At 38.2% G+C, this 17,150-nt stretch overlaps 1 protein-coding gene and 1 long non-coding RNA gene across 2 annotated transcripts in view; both read right to left on the bottom strand.

Moving 5' to 3' along the window:
- The window catches only part of alk (ALK receptor tyrosine kinase), a 410,868-nt gene that overhangs the window by 241,599 nt on the left and 152,119 nt on the right, over positions 1–17,150 (bottom strand). The window contains exon 2 of the mRNA XM_017302413.1: positions 42–152. Within this exon, the coding sequence (XP_017157902.1) occupies positions 42–152 (111 nt within the window). The remainder of the gene's footprint in view (positions 1–41; positions 153–17,150) is intronic.
- Positions 14,512–17,070, bottom strand: LOC103458699 (uncharacterized). Its single transcript, XR_532613.1, has 3 exons — positions 16,987–17,070; positions 15,881–15,937; positions 14,512–14,921 (listed from the first exon to the last, which is right to left on the bottom strand). It is a non-coding gene; the product is annotated as an uncharacterized LOC103458699 (long non-coding RNA).

Below are 17,150 nucleotides of genomic sequence, written 5' to 3'. Positions count from 1 at the left end.
TCCTCAGCCTCTCTGAGGGAAGCTGACAACAACCGACTCACCTGACTTGGCCACGGTGTCATTTGGAAAACTTAGGTCATCCTCGGCTACCCAGGAAAAGTTCCAGTATCCTCTGGGAATCCCGCCAGCGTTCCTACTGTCCAAAGATTCACCTGCAGTGACAGAAAGATTTCCCCATCAGATCACAAGATAAGAGACAAAGAAAATGCGACACTATATAATAGCTTATAGAAGGCATTCAGCAACTGATGATGCTCTTTTTTATTTTGTACTTGTAGTGACTGTTTAAAACCACAGACTAATTAATGAAGCAACGAAAACCCAGCAGACTTTTAATTCGTCTGTACAAGAAACATTGAAAATTTAAAGAGAACATAATACTGCATCCCAGGAGTACAACCTCTACAGATTCATTTCGCTAAACTCGAACAGTATCTCAGTGGAGATGAGTTAGAAAAGTCCAAGGAGCTACATAAATTGGTTATTGGATATCAATATACTGCAGAATTACCTGAGGGCAGGTTAGCCTAATTTTGTCTGACTTCATCTTCACTTTCCAAACTCAAAGTCTAATTATCGCAACATCGAACTGAACTCTGATACTGTAAAGTAGATGTAAAGACTTTTCTCCTATACTTCATGGACAACCCCCATCCCCTTCACATCTCACACACACAAACGCTCTCATTTTGTCCTTAACTCACAAACAATTAGAGCACAGTCAGACTAATACGCTGGTGACAGAAGAAGAGACTCCTGCATAAATCCTGCAGCCATTTTAAATTATCTTTAAAGAGCAATTGACTGTAACCGCTGCCTTTCACGGTCTGAAAGCATCGTGTTTTTGTTTTTTTTAGGCAAAGTTAGTGAAATAATATAACTTTTTTTGTGTGTGCAGCATAGCTCCCATAACACTTGGGTGAAATTCTTGCAACGGTGTCATCCACCATTTGCCATCAAGGTTTGACTGTCTAGACTGGAAACAGAATTAATAGATTTTGAGGACGACCACCGTCCAGTAGATTAGGAGCTCAGAAATCCTTGTCAGGGGAAATCCCTTTGTTCCTCCTCTCCTCTCCTCAAAATCAAGAAGCAGGATTCCTACACATTTGTCATTTTCAAATTTCAAATCTTTCTCAAATTGAATGATTTCCTTTAACTGTCTCTATTTTTAAGGATTATCCATCCATTTTCGTTCATTCAAATGGTTTTAAAATGAGTGAAGGCGGCAAACAAAGTTTCATGAATCCTAATTCTAATCCTTTGTTATGGAAACTATGCAGTAGAGATTTGACTGAATTATATCAATTCACCCAAGAGGGTCAAATATCAGTCAGGAATTTGTTAGAATCTTGGCGATAACTGCAAAAAAGTGTTATTTCTCTGCACTTCTCCCAGGGATGTTTGACCAAATATTATTGGCAATGCACCTTTATATTTAAAACAGCATGTATATATTTTACCCTTTAGATTGGAAACAACTGGTAATTGTACAAAGTTTAATAATATTAAAAGTTTGTATGTTCAATGCATCTGAAACAGGCAAACATAGAGGAGCCTAACACAAACTACGCAGTTGAAAAATATCAAAATATCTTTAAATCTAATGGAATAATGAAACCACTGCTTTTTCTGTAGAGTGCAATGGTTTTACAAATAAGAGATAGCAAAATGCAGTTTGCTCAACAGATGAGTGAACCTGAGCTTGACGAATTGTTAAAGTTTATTCCTTAATTAAAAATGTTCCAGCATTAAACATCAACTGATAACATGTCCAAGAAACGTAGCAAAAATATAGCGTCGGCTCCTGTGAGCTTTAAATTATTTATCAGTTTGTGTTTCTGTTTGGTGCATGCAACCGAGAACGCTGGCGGTTTTTAATGTCTTTCAAAATATATTCATAGAAAACATAAACACAATCTCCTCCACACATTCAGGGGAGAGTTAATAGTGTTACTTTTTTCCACCCACACCCAGAAATCTTTCAAATACAGAATGGATTGATGCATAAAGATAGAGTCACACTGTCACTTTAATATCCCTATGCATGAACATACACCCTGCTCTATCTTTTTGACTGTAGTATGAGCAACACATTGTGAGCAAAGGAAGAGTGTTTTCTCTTCGCCTTTTGACAATAAGGTAATTCCATCACACGCATTCTGTATGATGGTTGGATTTCCAAATGATTTCCTAACAGCAGACATCTCTTCGGGACAAAATATTTTATTTTTAATAATATTGTGCATTGTTCCAAAAGGTCCCCTGAAACCCCAGCAGAAAACTAGCAGACGAAATCAGTGGAGAAAAACTGAAAGGTTCACAAGACGGCAGAGGAACAAATAGTTTCTTGTTGTTCCTTTTTTTCTAGATAGTACTATATATGATGCATGTGGTGCTTGTGGGCTCTGTTTCATAGCAGTGCAGTGGTCCAGAAAAGAAGCCAATTGTCCATGAAAAGTGGAAAAAGGGTAAGTGCCCAGGTAGTAGATTTGCTGCTCTGCTATAGCTTAGGGATGGTGTACTCTAAAGTGGGACTACAAGGATCCCGGAATGCTTTTCTTTCCCTTAGGATAACTGGGAATTCTCTTCTGTTGCTTCTTGTATGTAAGTCAATTTCTAATAGGCTTGCTGACAAAAAAAAAAGTGAAGAGGAATGGTAAATGGAATAAGTATTATAAATAGTATTACATTTCTTAAATACTTAGTGATAAGTTTTACAACGTCTACCATATGCTCAAAAAAGACACCAATTGTCAAAAAAGGTGAAGGTTTTTGCCTTCTCTTCTGTGTATGTCATCACTTCTTTATTCTGATCTTTTTATTCTAGCCAGGTAAAATTCTGGGACATTCTAGCAACTACAAAGCCAACTAAAAGTTTTATTTGCTGTGATTTTGAAATAACTGGCCTATTTAAAACAAATCCCAATCCCTCATCTTCAAATGATCAAGAATAGTTTAGAATCCCTTCGTTCGATCATACTTCTTTGATCTAAATAAAGCTGCATGTACTACAGGTTCTTTCACCTCAAACATAACTCTTGTTTAGGGTTTTGGTGCAGTGTGTAAAGCTGTCCCTCTTCTAACGATTACATCGAAACAGGTCAGTATTGGTAATGAGAAATCTTGCAGCTGACATAGGTTGGCACTTAGATACAAATTTTCTATAACATTATGCACCATTTCACATTACAATTTATGGAATAACTTATTTTGTTTTGTATACACGCCTTTGTCCATCCATCCATTTTCTGTACGCCCTTGTCCCTTACTGGGGTCAGAAGGTGCTGGTGCCTATCTCCAGCTAACGTTCCAGGCGAGAGGTGGGGTTCACCCTGGACAGGTCGCCAGTCTGTCGCAGGGCAACAGACAGACAGGACAAACAACCATGCACACACACACACACCTAGGGACAATTTGGAGAAGCCAATTAACGTGACAGTCATGTTTTTGGACTGTGGGAGGATTCCCAGGCCGGGAATCGAACCCAAAACCTTCTTGCTGCAAGGTAACAGCTCTACAAACTGCACCACTGTGAAGCCTTACATGCCTTTGTATTATTTGATTATTTGGATGTCCACGTGTGAATTTCATGTCGATACTTATTTTTCTCTTCTGTTTGGCATAAAAAAACCTTGTCTTGCTGAAAGAAGATTAGGCTTGACGAAGGCATTTGGAAACGTAATGAAACACAACAGCAGTATCAAGCAGTTTACACCTAATTAAAAAGGAAATGAGGAAGCAACTCCCCCCTTTTACCCTGCTGCGTTTTCATATGCTCCGGACCTCGGCGTCCCAATTGTCCTCTTCCTTCCCCATTAATTAAAGATTTACCAGGGGATACATACATTACTGCCTAAATAAATTGATCACCTGTCCAGCCCAGTGACGCGCCATTAAATGCTTGTCAAAGTCCAACGACGCCACATCAGTCGACAGAGGCCTGGAACTGGCTACTCTCCTTCTACTACAAAAGGCCCCATTGATTTCCATCAGCAGACTAAGGCTTTCATCAAGGCCTTCACAAAATGCCACACAAACTCTTCAACCACAACAACATCCACACACATTACCGCACAACAATTAGCACACGTTTCACCCGATCATACCCTGCAGATATGTGGCACTGGCTTCATCTCCCAAACATGAGGTTGCTAACAAACGTTAATGCAGTTGTCATGTTTTTCCAAGACTGAAGTCTAAGAGGTTAAGCAAAGCAGACAGATTTAGGTGTTCTTGTTAATATGCCACCTTTCTGCGTTTGCCGTTAGCTTTAAGTCTGGGGAAGCGTTTGTCATGTTCTTGGCACAAACCCGGTCTTGTAAACAAGCAGAGATTTTATTTTATTTTTTTTTACTCCAATTGTAGAATGCAGCCTATTAACTCGGAGTGCTGCCCATGAAACTCAACTTGAGGCCTCCAGTAACGCTTCTGTACAGAAGGAGGCCATCCCAGTAAACTCGCTTCTTCCTCTCGCGGAGCTGTCATGGGACTTTAAAGGCAAGACAGAAACAGGAATCACAGCCTGCTGAAAGGAGTTCACTAACATAATGAGGGTTATATGAGGGAAAAGTGATTCTGAAAGGAAAGATGAACATTAAAATCAAGAAAGCAGCAGTTTTACATTCAAAATATGTTTCTAGTATATGACTGAAACATCAAAGGCGTCTTCTTTAACTGTCTGTCAGGTGATGAATGTATAGCTTCTCACGCAGTGAATTTTGCTCTGATCATGCAATGCTTCAAAACCAGCATGCTCAAGATTAATAACATCAGAGGACTGTCCCCGACAGTACTTAGGCTGCTCCAAGAGGTTGAAAATGTTCATTTCTGTATGTTACACAAAAAAAGTGCTGTTTCAAAAGGAAAAAAAAAAAAAAAAGAACTAAAGATTCCATCAAAGAAACAAGTCAATTTCTTTCAGCACAACACTAGCTTCCTGGTCTTCCTTGGCGCGCTCTAATGAAAATTATTTTACTCTTGCACACTGATTGGCCTCTCTTTGAAGCTACACAACACCAATCAAGCCAACAGCGTCACATCTCTCCACAAGAAGCCTCATTTTCAGAAATGCTTGCAATGCATAACAAATGACTCATCAAAAGAGAGACATCTACAGTAAAGAGCCAAGAATCTCAGTTTTAATGAAGACAGTCATTTAAAGGGCCAACAGAGGAAAATGATCTGGAGCAGGTCTTACACTTTGGCTATGACTGCTAGATTTTCACAGAGGTAACTGAACTAAAGCTAATTTTTGTGGCTGGCGTTGGTAATGGGAATATTAATAAATAAATTTAGCTAGACTTGATCTTAGTAAACAACAATAATCTACTGTGATCCTTGTTATCTTTAGTTTACTGGTCAAACACACTTTCATAAACAACTCTGTTTTGCCTGGTCACACAGGTGCAAGATTTGTGTCTTTTATATTTTGTAAAACTACAGCTTCTTAGTATAATTTTGGACAACAGCACTATCTTTGAAGTTACGGGAGCAATTTTTTATAAACTTCAAAAGGCAAATATGTATGAAAAAGAAAATGGAGTCTAGAGAATTATAAAATATATTTGATCCCAATATGCAGGCTTTAGAACAATAAATTTAACAAAACACCAAAGTTTTAAACATTTCTTTGAGAGTGGCATCTCATTATCTTACAACCCGCCATTTATTTTTATTCAGCGTGAAATACTCATGATTAGTCTAACACGGTTGTCGCACACATTATTCTTGAGGTTTCTCTGCAATAAAATTCCTGAAAAGAACATATCCTGTTACTTTCATAAGGGGTTATATTTTGATATCTTGCAATCCCGAGTGCATATGAAAAAGCTCAGTGTACTAACTCGTGTGCCCTAGTTCCACACATTCAAATTTAGCTGCAGAGTTTAAATATTTTAAAGGAGTTAGAGGCAAGTTTCAGTATGGGAAGTGAGGCAGCAGGCAGAGTTTCAGAGATTAAAGTAATTCCCACAGAAATGAATGAACTTCCAGGAGACTCCCATAAAATGCCTTGCAAAGATTACTTTTGGCTCCACCGTCAACTCCAGTGTATATTATTGGGACATAATGTCATTGACCAACACAGAGTACTGAATGATTGTGCAGGAACATGCGAAAGGAAGAGGGAAAAAAAAAAAAATCAAAAATGTTTTACAAATATGAAGCTTGAAAATCGTACAGAAAGTTAAGTAAACAGAGTTCTCCTGTGTGTTATGTAACCTCAACACAAATACCATGAATCATCACACATATAGTTGAGAACAACCATCTTGCAGACCAAAAATACAACAGACACCAGAGAAGATTAAAGCAGGGTTAGGTATTAAAATATCAAGAAAAATAATCTAAAACTGCAGCAAGGATTTCAAACACAAGACTGTTCACATAAGCTGACAGTTTTAGCTAGGAGAAGCGGCCAGTCGTCCAGGGTAACTCTGGAGGAGATCCACAACTCAGGTGGGAGAATCTGTTGGAAGGACAGCTATCTGCCAGCACTCTGCAAACCTGTTGAAATATATCCATAGCACATTCATTTTAAGTTTGAGGAAAACGTGTGGAAGAGCACCCACTAGTCAAAAGACCTATAAATTACATCATGCCGATGTCAGAGTTAATGGGAAAATGGATGAAGGTAGATATGGGACCATCATAGAAGCGAAGGTGTTGGAGACAGCAAAAGATTATTGATCTTCGTCTCTCTATAGGGCTGCCACCCAAAGCATAAAGTCAGACATGTAATGGGACAGATCAGATCAAAGCAGTCATGTGTTGGTATGGCCCAGTCAAAATCCAGTTGTCAATCTATTGTGGAAAGACTCTTCATCCAGCCTGATTGAGCTTGAGTTGTTTTGCAAAGTAGAATGGGGATAGGTTGACCTTCTTTGGAAAGCTTTCTTCCCAAAGAAAGCTGGACAGAATAGAGACATCAGAAACATTTGCAGCAGAAATCGCAGCAAAAGTATTGACTCAGGGGATGAAATGCAAGCTTCACTTTTCAGACGTTTGTTAGGAAAAATCCTTTAAAACCATTTGTCATTTTCAACCTTCATTATTGTGCTACTTTATGTTGTCACATTCACTTATAATCCTCCTAAAAAAAATACTGTAGTTTTGTTTTAAAGGTTTTGTTGGCTCTAGTGGCCTTTGTTTGAAAGTAGTTAGACAGGAAATAGGGCAATGAGAGAGAGGGAAGACATGTGGCAAATGTCACCAGGACGGGAATCGAACCCGCGACTACCGCTACGAGGACTAAGGGCTCCATACATAGGTCATAATTTAAAACTACGATGTTTTAAATGATCAAGATAAGGAAAACATCAAAAAATGTGAAATGCCATTGCAAATTTGTGCACTATACAGAAATATGTGAATGACTGCACATAGGACTATAAGATGCTATCAAATATTAATGGGAATTAGAAAACACGCCTTTTTGAAGTAAATTCAAGTCTTAAACTTTAGGTTCTGTGTGACTTACTTACACTATACTGCAACCGCAGTGTTGTGTTGCCCGTTGCTTAAAGAAGTACAGTTTAGTCTGACTAAAAGCTTTGAGAGGTGTAAGAAAACCCTTTAATCACATTGACATCTTACTCTCTCCAGTTCTGGCAAATTCATCTTACCTTCTCTTTAAAATATATTCAAGCACATTGCTGGAATGGAAATAAAAAAAGACATATTCTAAACAGAACTTGGCAAGACAACTCAAAGGGGTTGGAAAAAAAATTAATAAATAAAATCTGTAATATTAAAGAACTTTAAAATGGCAATATGGACTCCTCTAGCAGAGCTTGCCAACATTTAATGTGCAGCTTGACTCTCAAAGGAAACAACAACTGAAGAAGAAGCTGGCAGAACAGACGTCTGGGTTATTTCCACAATTTGGTCACCAGGTGGGGATCCAAATGTAATTTCCACATTTTTTGGAACAGCAGCAGGCTGTCTGTCTGGTTGCCAACAGGAGGCAGACTCACCTCTCATGCCCAAACACAAAAACATCCCAGCTTCGGTAGACATAAGCCGGTTTCTGTCCTCACTGTGATTCCGCTGATATTCTAACAGACGACGCATTCCTGAGTGAAACCAGGTTTAAAGCTTATCAGGGTGTTTCACGGTTGTGACGTATAATGTGCTCAAATCACAATGTACGCCTCTCCTCTACTGTTGTGCTGATCAGGGAGATGGATTTTAGGTCAGGCCTGAATGAAAGTATTTTTTACAGAAGGTAAAATGTCTGTTTATGGTCTAATGTCATAATTTCATACTTTTCCCAAGCTCAATTTTCCAGAGTCATCAGTCCATTTCTCCACCTATTATCAAAGTTGAGATACAGAGGTTGAGAATGAAATTAATGGTGTAAATTTATCCATCCGCAGAATGGATGAATGGAAAAACTGATGGACGGAGGCACCGAGGGACAGATAGATTAATGGACAGACAAGATAAATGGAAGGATGAATCGACAAATGAAAGAATAGATTGCGGGGCGGACGTATAAAGACATAGATAAAAAGACAACAGACGATTGAGAGTACACAGGACAAATAGGTAGATGTATAAATTAATGAATAGATGGGCAGATGCACTAGTAGATAATGGGGAGGCAGAGATCGCTAGATTGAGGGAGGAGTAGATGAATAGATTTATGGAAAGAGGGTTGGATAAATGGATGGATGAATGGAGAGGTGGCTGTACCGGGACAGATAAACAGATGAACTGGTTGGATAGTTAGATCCATTTCTGGATCGATGCATTCTTCAGATGACTGTGTTTTCTTTTTCCATAATCATCCAGACCTGAACAAAACTTCAATTAAATGGTGAACTATCCCAGAGCCCAAAGAGATCCATAATACTAAAAAAAACCACACTATTTATATATTCTGTCTGTTGTGGACCGACTTACTGAACAAAACTCTTTCAAAACGAATGATTTTGAAAATAATGCTTAAGGATCAGCAGAACGGTGAAGAATAAATAAATTAGCAAACAACAAAAAAGTTGCAAACAAGATGTCTACATCTTAAATGGCATCAAATTAATGTTGATGTTTAACTTCTGTTTCCTCCTTTGAATTTGCATTGTTTTAAACTGTACTCAAGTAGCTCATAAGCCCATTTCTCTATATGAGTTGACCGTCGTTTTGGTTAAGTTATTCCAGGAAACCAGGCTGCAGCAGCGAGGCGAGATAACATCAAGAGGAACATTTATAGTTTCCTCTCAAACAGACCACGTAATGACACCAGCAGACTTAGAGTAGTTTTCTGTTAGTGTCTACTAATCAAAACAAAACAAAAAAAAAATCCATGATGGGTTTTTGATTTATAGACACTGTACCTAGCGAATAACAAAAATACGAGGCAAATCATGTTCAGACTAAACCTTTGATCGACTCTAGAAAAACCAAAAACGAAAATGCATGTATTTAAAAACATAATAATTAACTGCATTGATACCAACTGATAGGGAGGCATTTATCAATAGAATGCCATTGAAACAAATAGCCCTCCGTTTAAAGCCGACACACTGCCTTAGAGAGCAGAGAGCCTCTTCATATAGCACCTAAACGCACCTTTGCGCTTTTTATAACAAACCGATGATGTAAGTGGGCAGTATCTAATTGTGAATCTCTAAATAGCTGATAAGCAGCATCTACAGAAACACACCTGCTTTTGCAAACTCTGTTGTGTGGAAGAATACCTCTTAGGACTGTCTGACCATGATTTCAGATTTTCAGTTTCGTTACATCATCAAAGCACCCATTGAAAAACATCTGAAATGTTCTCACTCCATGTCAGAGAGCTTGTCCTCCAGAGACAGTCGATATGTTTGTGTGTGTAATGAACCGGATTGTCTGATATTTCATGTACAGCTAAAACATTCATCAAAGAGCAAGTTACAGAATACAGAAATGAAACAACACCCAGCGATAACTGTAGTTTCCTGTGAATTCCACTTTGAGCAGCTCAACATCAGCAATTTTCACTGAGTAATGGAGGAAACCTTGTTAATTTAAACCTGAACCGGACCAGTTTACATTTGGGACAAGAGTACAAGCTTCTGTACAGCACCTCAAGTCACAGCTTCTTATTGACAGAGGTGTCTTAAGTACTGGTTCAGATTATTCTTTCAGTCAAAATGCTCTTAAAATAACTTAAACTATTAGCTGGTCTAAAACGTAGTACAGTTGGTAATAGGGTCTTTGCTGTGGCAACCCTATTACTCCGCAGTATCCCAAACAGTTTTAGGATAGTTTTGATAGTTCAAAAAAACTGGAGTAGATTTTGGATGTTTTTTAGCATGGCGGTATATTCCTTCCCTACATCCGAGACTTGTACAGGATGAAGGGAAGGAAGGAAGATTAGCTTCACATACATGGAGTATTACAGCAGTAGAGCAGTAGGGGTGCCCTCGCAAGCAAAAAAAAAATGAAATGAAGAGAAAATGAGAGGCATAACCATCAAAAATTTATATTTATGACATACTTACTGCTTTCACATACCTATATTATATGCAGAGTAAATATTGCCTAATTTTACTCTAGATTTTTGGAGAATCACCAAGTACCTTATTCAGAGAGCTTTCTATCACCTCTCGGGATTTGGGAAAAATAAGTTCCTGAAAATGAGACGTTAACATATCCTGGATTGGCAATATGAGGTACTGTGATTGAGTACCTCATATTAAAATAAGAATATATTTGTTGTAAAATGTACTCAAGTAAAAGTAAAACTACCACATTAACATTTGTACTTAAGTAAAAGTAAACATGTACTAGCTTTTAAAAATGCTTAAGTATTAAAAGTAATAGTACTTGCTTAATGGATTACCTAATCGCTAATATCATTAAGTGAACCGATTGTATTTAATTTTAATACATTAGAAATGTGCCATTTTAATGAACAATGCCACAGATAAAGCATGTTGTGTTTACTCTGTAACATATTTAGACTTAGATATGTGATTCTATGCATCATAATTTCARRGATGGAAACATCTTGTCTCCTGTCCTAACAGCATGAACTTCACTTTTTTTGCCAATAGTGGCATTTATTTTGAAAGAAATCCAACAGAAAGGGGATGGAAAGAAGGTGGGTGGAACAGGACAGACAACCAAGGAGCCAGTAGCAGAGTTATAGTCAAAACCACCTACCCAAGACCAGCACCCCGCCTATGTGACACAAAAAAAAGAACTTTTACCTATCAAAATTGCTTCTCAAATTGAACTGAAAGATTCACATTCCCATAAAAAAAATCTAGATATTAAATACTTGGAGCTGAAATAAATGTAATCAGGAAAGATCCGTCCAGAAGAATCGGATCGTTCCTGAATGTCATATCAATGCATTGTCATAAGGCTGCAGACGTGAATTCTACGGTCATTGCCATTTCAGAAGTCGCAGAGAAAAGTCTTCAAGATCAACATTCCAAGGTTTTTTGATTTCTCCAGAAAGGATTGAAATATGAGTGATCAGAGTAAATCATCGCTTGTTAAAATGAGCTCAACTGAAGCCGTAAGTACAAAGGCTGAGAGGCTTTTTGGCATTTTAAAAAATGTAAGCATATTGACCTCTAACAGACAGACTAAAGATAAAGAAAATGAGGAGAAAGATCAGAAATTTAAAAAATTGACAAAAAAAATCAGAAATTTAATGGAGGCTAACGCCGAACTGGAGAAGGAAAAGACGGCTCAGGAGCAGAAAAGCGCCTTCTTTCAGAAGAAAAGCGACATCTTTGAGCAGATGAACAATGCCCTGCAGCTATAAACTCTGCCCTGGAGCAGGAAAACACAGCCCTGAAGGAAAGAAGCAGCACTCTGGAGAAGAAAAGCACCGTCTTGATGCAAATGAACACCAGTTTGGAGCAGGAAAACACCAAACAGGAGCAGAGAATCACTGTCTTGAAGGATGTGAACATCGCCCTGAGGCAGAAAAACACTGCCTTGGAGCAGGAAAAAAGCACCCTGGACCAAAAAAACACTACCTTGGAGCAGAAACTCACCACCCTGGTGCAGAACACATACACACTGGAAAAGACCGCTCTGGAGAAGAAAATTAACATCTTGGAGCAGATAAACAATGCCCTGAAGCAGAAAAGCACCGGCCTGGAGCAGCAAAACACCGCCCTGAAGGAAAGATGCAGTACTCTGGAGAAGAAACGCACCATCTTGACGAAAATGAACACCAGTTTGGAGCAGGAAAACACCAAACAGGAGCAGAGACTAAATGTCTTGAAAGATATAAACATCGCCCTGAGGCAGAAAAACACTACCCTGGGGCAGAAAACCACCACCCTGGAGCAGGACACCATGACACTGAAGAAGGAAAAGACTGCTCTAGAGGGGAAAAGCACCGTTTTGGAGCAGATAAACAATTCCCTGGAGCAGGAAAACACTGCCCAAGAGAAGGAAAAGACCGTTCTGGAGCAGAAAATCACCACCCTGGAGCAGGACAACATCGCCTTAGAGAAAGAAAAAACCTCTCTGGAGCAAAAAAGCACAGTTTTGGAGCAGATAAACACTGCCCTGGAGAAGGAAAACACCGCCCCGGAGAAGGAAAACACTGCCCTGGAGCAGGAAAGCACTGCCCTGAAGGAAAGAAGCATCACTTTGAAGCAGGAACCAATAACCTTGGAGAAGAAAGGCACTATCTTTCAGCGAATATATACAAAAACCCGCAGCTTTAAGTGGAACAGTTGAAGAAAAGGCTGAGGGACACAGAGAAACAGCAGAAATAGCAGCCAGTAGTGGTGCATGGGTGGGTTCTCTCCAGGTACTCCGGCTTCCTCCCAAATTCCAAAAGCATGACTGTAAGGCATCTGACTATCCTAATTACGTGTTTTGCGGCTGTTTCAGACACAGGCTCAGAAACAGCCACCTGTATTCAGTCATGTGGTCGGAGATTTCTCCACTACACATTGGAAAAAGCAATATGCAATACGCTTCTCCAGGGCTTCATAGCGAGTCCTGTGCGACTCCTGCCCAACTTCAAGGGATTTATAGTAACTGCATGGAGTTTGCATGTTCTCCCCATGCATACGTGGGTTCTCTCCGGGTACTCCGGCTTCCTCCCAAATTCCAAAAGTATGACTGTTAGGCATCTGACTATCCTAATTACGTGTTTTGCGGCTGTTTCAGGCACAGCCACAGAAACAGCCACCTGTATTCAGACATGTGGTCGGAGACTTTTCCACTACACATTTGAAAATGCAATACGCTTCTCCAGGGCTTCATAGCGAGTCCTGTGGCTCTCCTGCCCGACCTCTAGGGGTTTTTAGTAACTGCATGGAGTTTGCATGTTCTCCCCATGCATGTCTGGGTTCTCTCCGGGTACTCCGGCTTCCTCCCAAAGTCCAAAAGCATGACTGTTAGGCATCTGACTATCCTACCCATGGGATCACTAATCCCATCACTAATCACGTGTTTTTCGGCTGTACATGTGAACAACCTGCACAGTAAAAAAAAAAAATTCTGTAAAAAAACAAGAAAATGTCCTGGTAATTTTCTGTTTTTTTACGGAATTTCCAGCAGAATTTTTCCGTAATTTAACAGATTTTTTCCCGCAATTTAACAGCTTTTTCTGTTAAATTTTAAACATAGAAAACTAACCTGTTAAATTACAGAAAAAATTCCGCTGAAATTTCATTAAAAAAAAAAACAGAAAATGTACTGGCAGAAAATTACCAGGACATTTTCAGTTTTGTTTACGGAAAAATGTGAACTAAAATACTGTTAAATTACGGGAAACATCTGACGGAAATTCTGTTAAAAAACTGAAAATATCCTGGCAAAAAGTTATAGGACATTTTCTGGGTTTTTTTTCTTCCAGAATTTCCATCAAAATATTTTCCATAATTTAACAGTTTGTCAAATATACCAATATTTTGTTAACCCAAAACTGAAATTCTGTCTTTTTACTCTGTCTTTTGTGATATAATCACACACTAAGAAAAAAAAAAACTTTGGACATTTCCAAATACTTTTGTCTTCCAAACCATTGAAGTCTGTATTCTATATTAATTATAGTGTAAAATATATTAAAGTTAATGTATTTAATACATTCTTAGCATAATTTTGAAACAAAACTAAATTTTAAGTCTACAGGAAATGTAGTTGTAGAACATGAAACAGTTTGAATGAAAGTAGTTCATGCAAAGTGATATAAAAATAAAACCATTCGACAATTTGCAGATTTTATTTAGCAATTTATGACCATAAATTGACGTCATCTAGTCTTTATAACTAACCTTTGCTATTATATATTAAGAGTTAAACATATTCTTGAGCTTGCTAATGTTCATCTTCTGCACATCACAACTAATTTATTGCATTTTACTATACAAATTTCAACGCATAAATTAAATGTAAAGCAGTATTGACTCTAGTCTTTGTAGTCAAACTATTTTGTTAATTACTATTAGATGGAACATACAAATAATTGCTTTGGAACATAAAAATTATAGTTGTAAACAGGACCAACATACTTCAAAATAAATGAAATACAGTTAAATATTTAGTTAAAAATCAAATGCTGCATAAACAGCCTAATGCCAACGACAGTGGAAGACACTGGATTCATGAGTGTGTGCTCTCATTACCTCTAGTCGCTGTGAACATAAAACAAAWCAGTCCATTTTATGTTTATGTTCTGCAAAAAAAGGTTAATCCAACTCTTAGGTCCAGTTACCAAAAGCTTGAAATGTTCTGAGACCAGTTCTTGTGCTTCGCAAAGGTTCTTGGTGCACCAGGTTTGATGAGATGACCAATCACGTTTAAACTTCAAAAGGCTCAMATTTTCCATGGTTTCCCAGTCATTCAGTTCATTAAGGGACTTGAACCATCTGGGTGGAATGCAAAGCTGCTTCTTCACCTTCGTCTGCATCGTGTCAGTCGACCTTGTTCAGGATTTGAGCCCAGAAAATCTATAAACAAAAAGAATGATTCTGATTTTGTCCATTGCTGATTGTCTTGTCTGAATATTGCTAAATGCAGAAAACGTCAGTGGGTTGGCAACAGTGGGGTGACTATTTATAACTGCAAACATGGAGACATGACCTGGTGGGCCTGTCTATCAGTCAAATGTCTCTAACAGGAGAGGAAAGTGGTTGATTTTTAGATCTTTGCTGAGGTAGATAAGATCAGTGGATGAAATCACTTTCACATGTATTGGCAGTTCACCAATCTTCAAAATTAAGGATTTGGGGAAGATTTATTGGTGCACCCCTAACATACACAATACACATATTTTATTTTGAAAATAAAAACGTACACTGATTTTTGCATATTTGTTAAAATAAAGTCACCATGTCATGATTTTATGTTATGAGACAAATAATTTGTGAAAATAAAAACTCCTCCACTCCCCCTGAGCTACTATTTCCATCTGAAGAAATCCATCACTACCAACCAGAGACAGGAGGATAGTCTTAGCACTGTCAATCAACTTAACATTAATAGAAAACCGTTTATCCACTGTCATCGGTGTCCATGCTAACTAGCCTTAACATTCATGAGAGGTTCCGTTAGCTGCAGCGTAGCCAAATGCAAGAGATCAGGGAGAAGTGGGATGAGCAGCACCACAAGAGTTTGTGATTGACACGCTAAGACCTGCCTCATGGCTCTGACTGTTTGAATCCAGTTAGCACTGGCTAACAGAAGAGCTACATTTTTTTCACTGATTATCTCTCGTGCAATATCACGACCCAGTGACAGCTTCAACAAATATGTAAAAAAAATATAAGTTACATAGTGCTGGGTTAGACATTATTAGAAAGACACATAACAAAACATTATGCCTATGTTATTGTAGAAAACACCACACACTTATTAATTTAAACTAAAGGTTTAACAGGTTGAGTAAATCAAAAATAAATGTACACACCTATTTTAAAGATGTCTTGTTGCTTTCCAGGAAAAGTTCAGGAGTGTCTGGATGCAGCTGTTGAGGAGAGAAAACAAAATAACCATACAAGGAGAAAGAAATATAAACACCAAAACATGCAAGTCTTCCAATAATTAAATCAATTAGTTTTTATTGTTTTTTAACAATAAAATGAAATGATTTGTTCTGACAACAAATTTAGAACAGTACTATTCATATAGTTTTTAAGCTAAGCTACAATAACTGATAATGAGTTTGCAAGCAGGCATTTCAGTAAAAACTCCCAATTGGAATATTTTTTCTTGCAAACGTCACTTTTATTTACTCTCAGTGATGTTTGTTCCTATTTCAGAAACATGAAAATTAACTATCTCTATGTACAATCCACAATTTATATAAGGCAAGAAGCTTCTGACCCATTTTAACAGTTTATCAACCTAACCTAATCTCAACATGCCTGATTAGAGCACCGAACATGCAACAAATTTAACGCTGACTGAAACACGAGCCGTCGCCACCCCAGTCTTACCGTCGTCCCCTGGTCTAAAGGTTTCCCGCCCCCCCCAAGTTTACGTTCGTTCGTCGTTCGACCCTCTAAACTCCCCACCACCACCTCCAACTACCCCCCACTCCAGGCGACATTTCCCATATTCTAAAACCCCAAACTTGACATGGAAAGTATATTTACCGAAGTTAAATGGCCACCTGCTTTTATGTTAACAACCGGGACATCAAATCAAGTTTAGCAAATAAGACAACTGCAGCTTGATATTATTAAAAAGCAGGATTGAGACATAAGTAGCATGACGCCATGAACGGTTAGCTTTCACGCGCCCAGTTCAGTTTGACCAAAAAAAAAATGGCCGGTATTCGGTAAAATACATGAATAGTAATACAGCAATCACCGCGTTTTACTTTTATAATACACAAGCAAACACAGCATTGTAAAAAAATAATATACCCGTTTTTGTAATTAAAAAAAACAACTGCAAAACAGTTTGCAATTAGACTGTGCCAGGACTCTCACGAAGTCAAACCAAGTCAACTACAAATATTTCAAAACATTATTCACAGAAAATAATGTGTTTTTATTTATTTTACTTTACCAGGGAGGTGGCAGAAAGGTAACTCCGTCTCTTAATCCAACCGAAGTCCAAAAGATACATGTTCCAGGGTCCGGTTAGCGAGCTTGACCTTCGCGAAGGTCCTTGTTCCCATGATGCAATGCGTAAAATGGAAAATACAGTACAAATACCTGTAAAACTAAAAA

This window comes from Poecilia reticulata, linkage group LG22, assembly GCF_000633615.1.
Source record: "Poecilia reticulata strain Guanapo linkage group LG22, Guppy_female_1.0+MT, whole genome shotgun sequence".
Classification (NCBI taxonomy): Eukaryota; Metazoa; Chordata; class Actinopteri; order Cyprinodontiformes; family Poeciliidae; genus Poecilia; species Poecilia reticulata.
The sequence above is the reverse complement of the archived record's forward strand: the minus strand, read 5'-3'. Positions and strand labels throughout refer to the sequence as shown.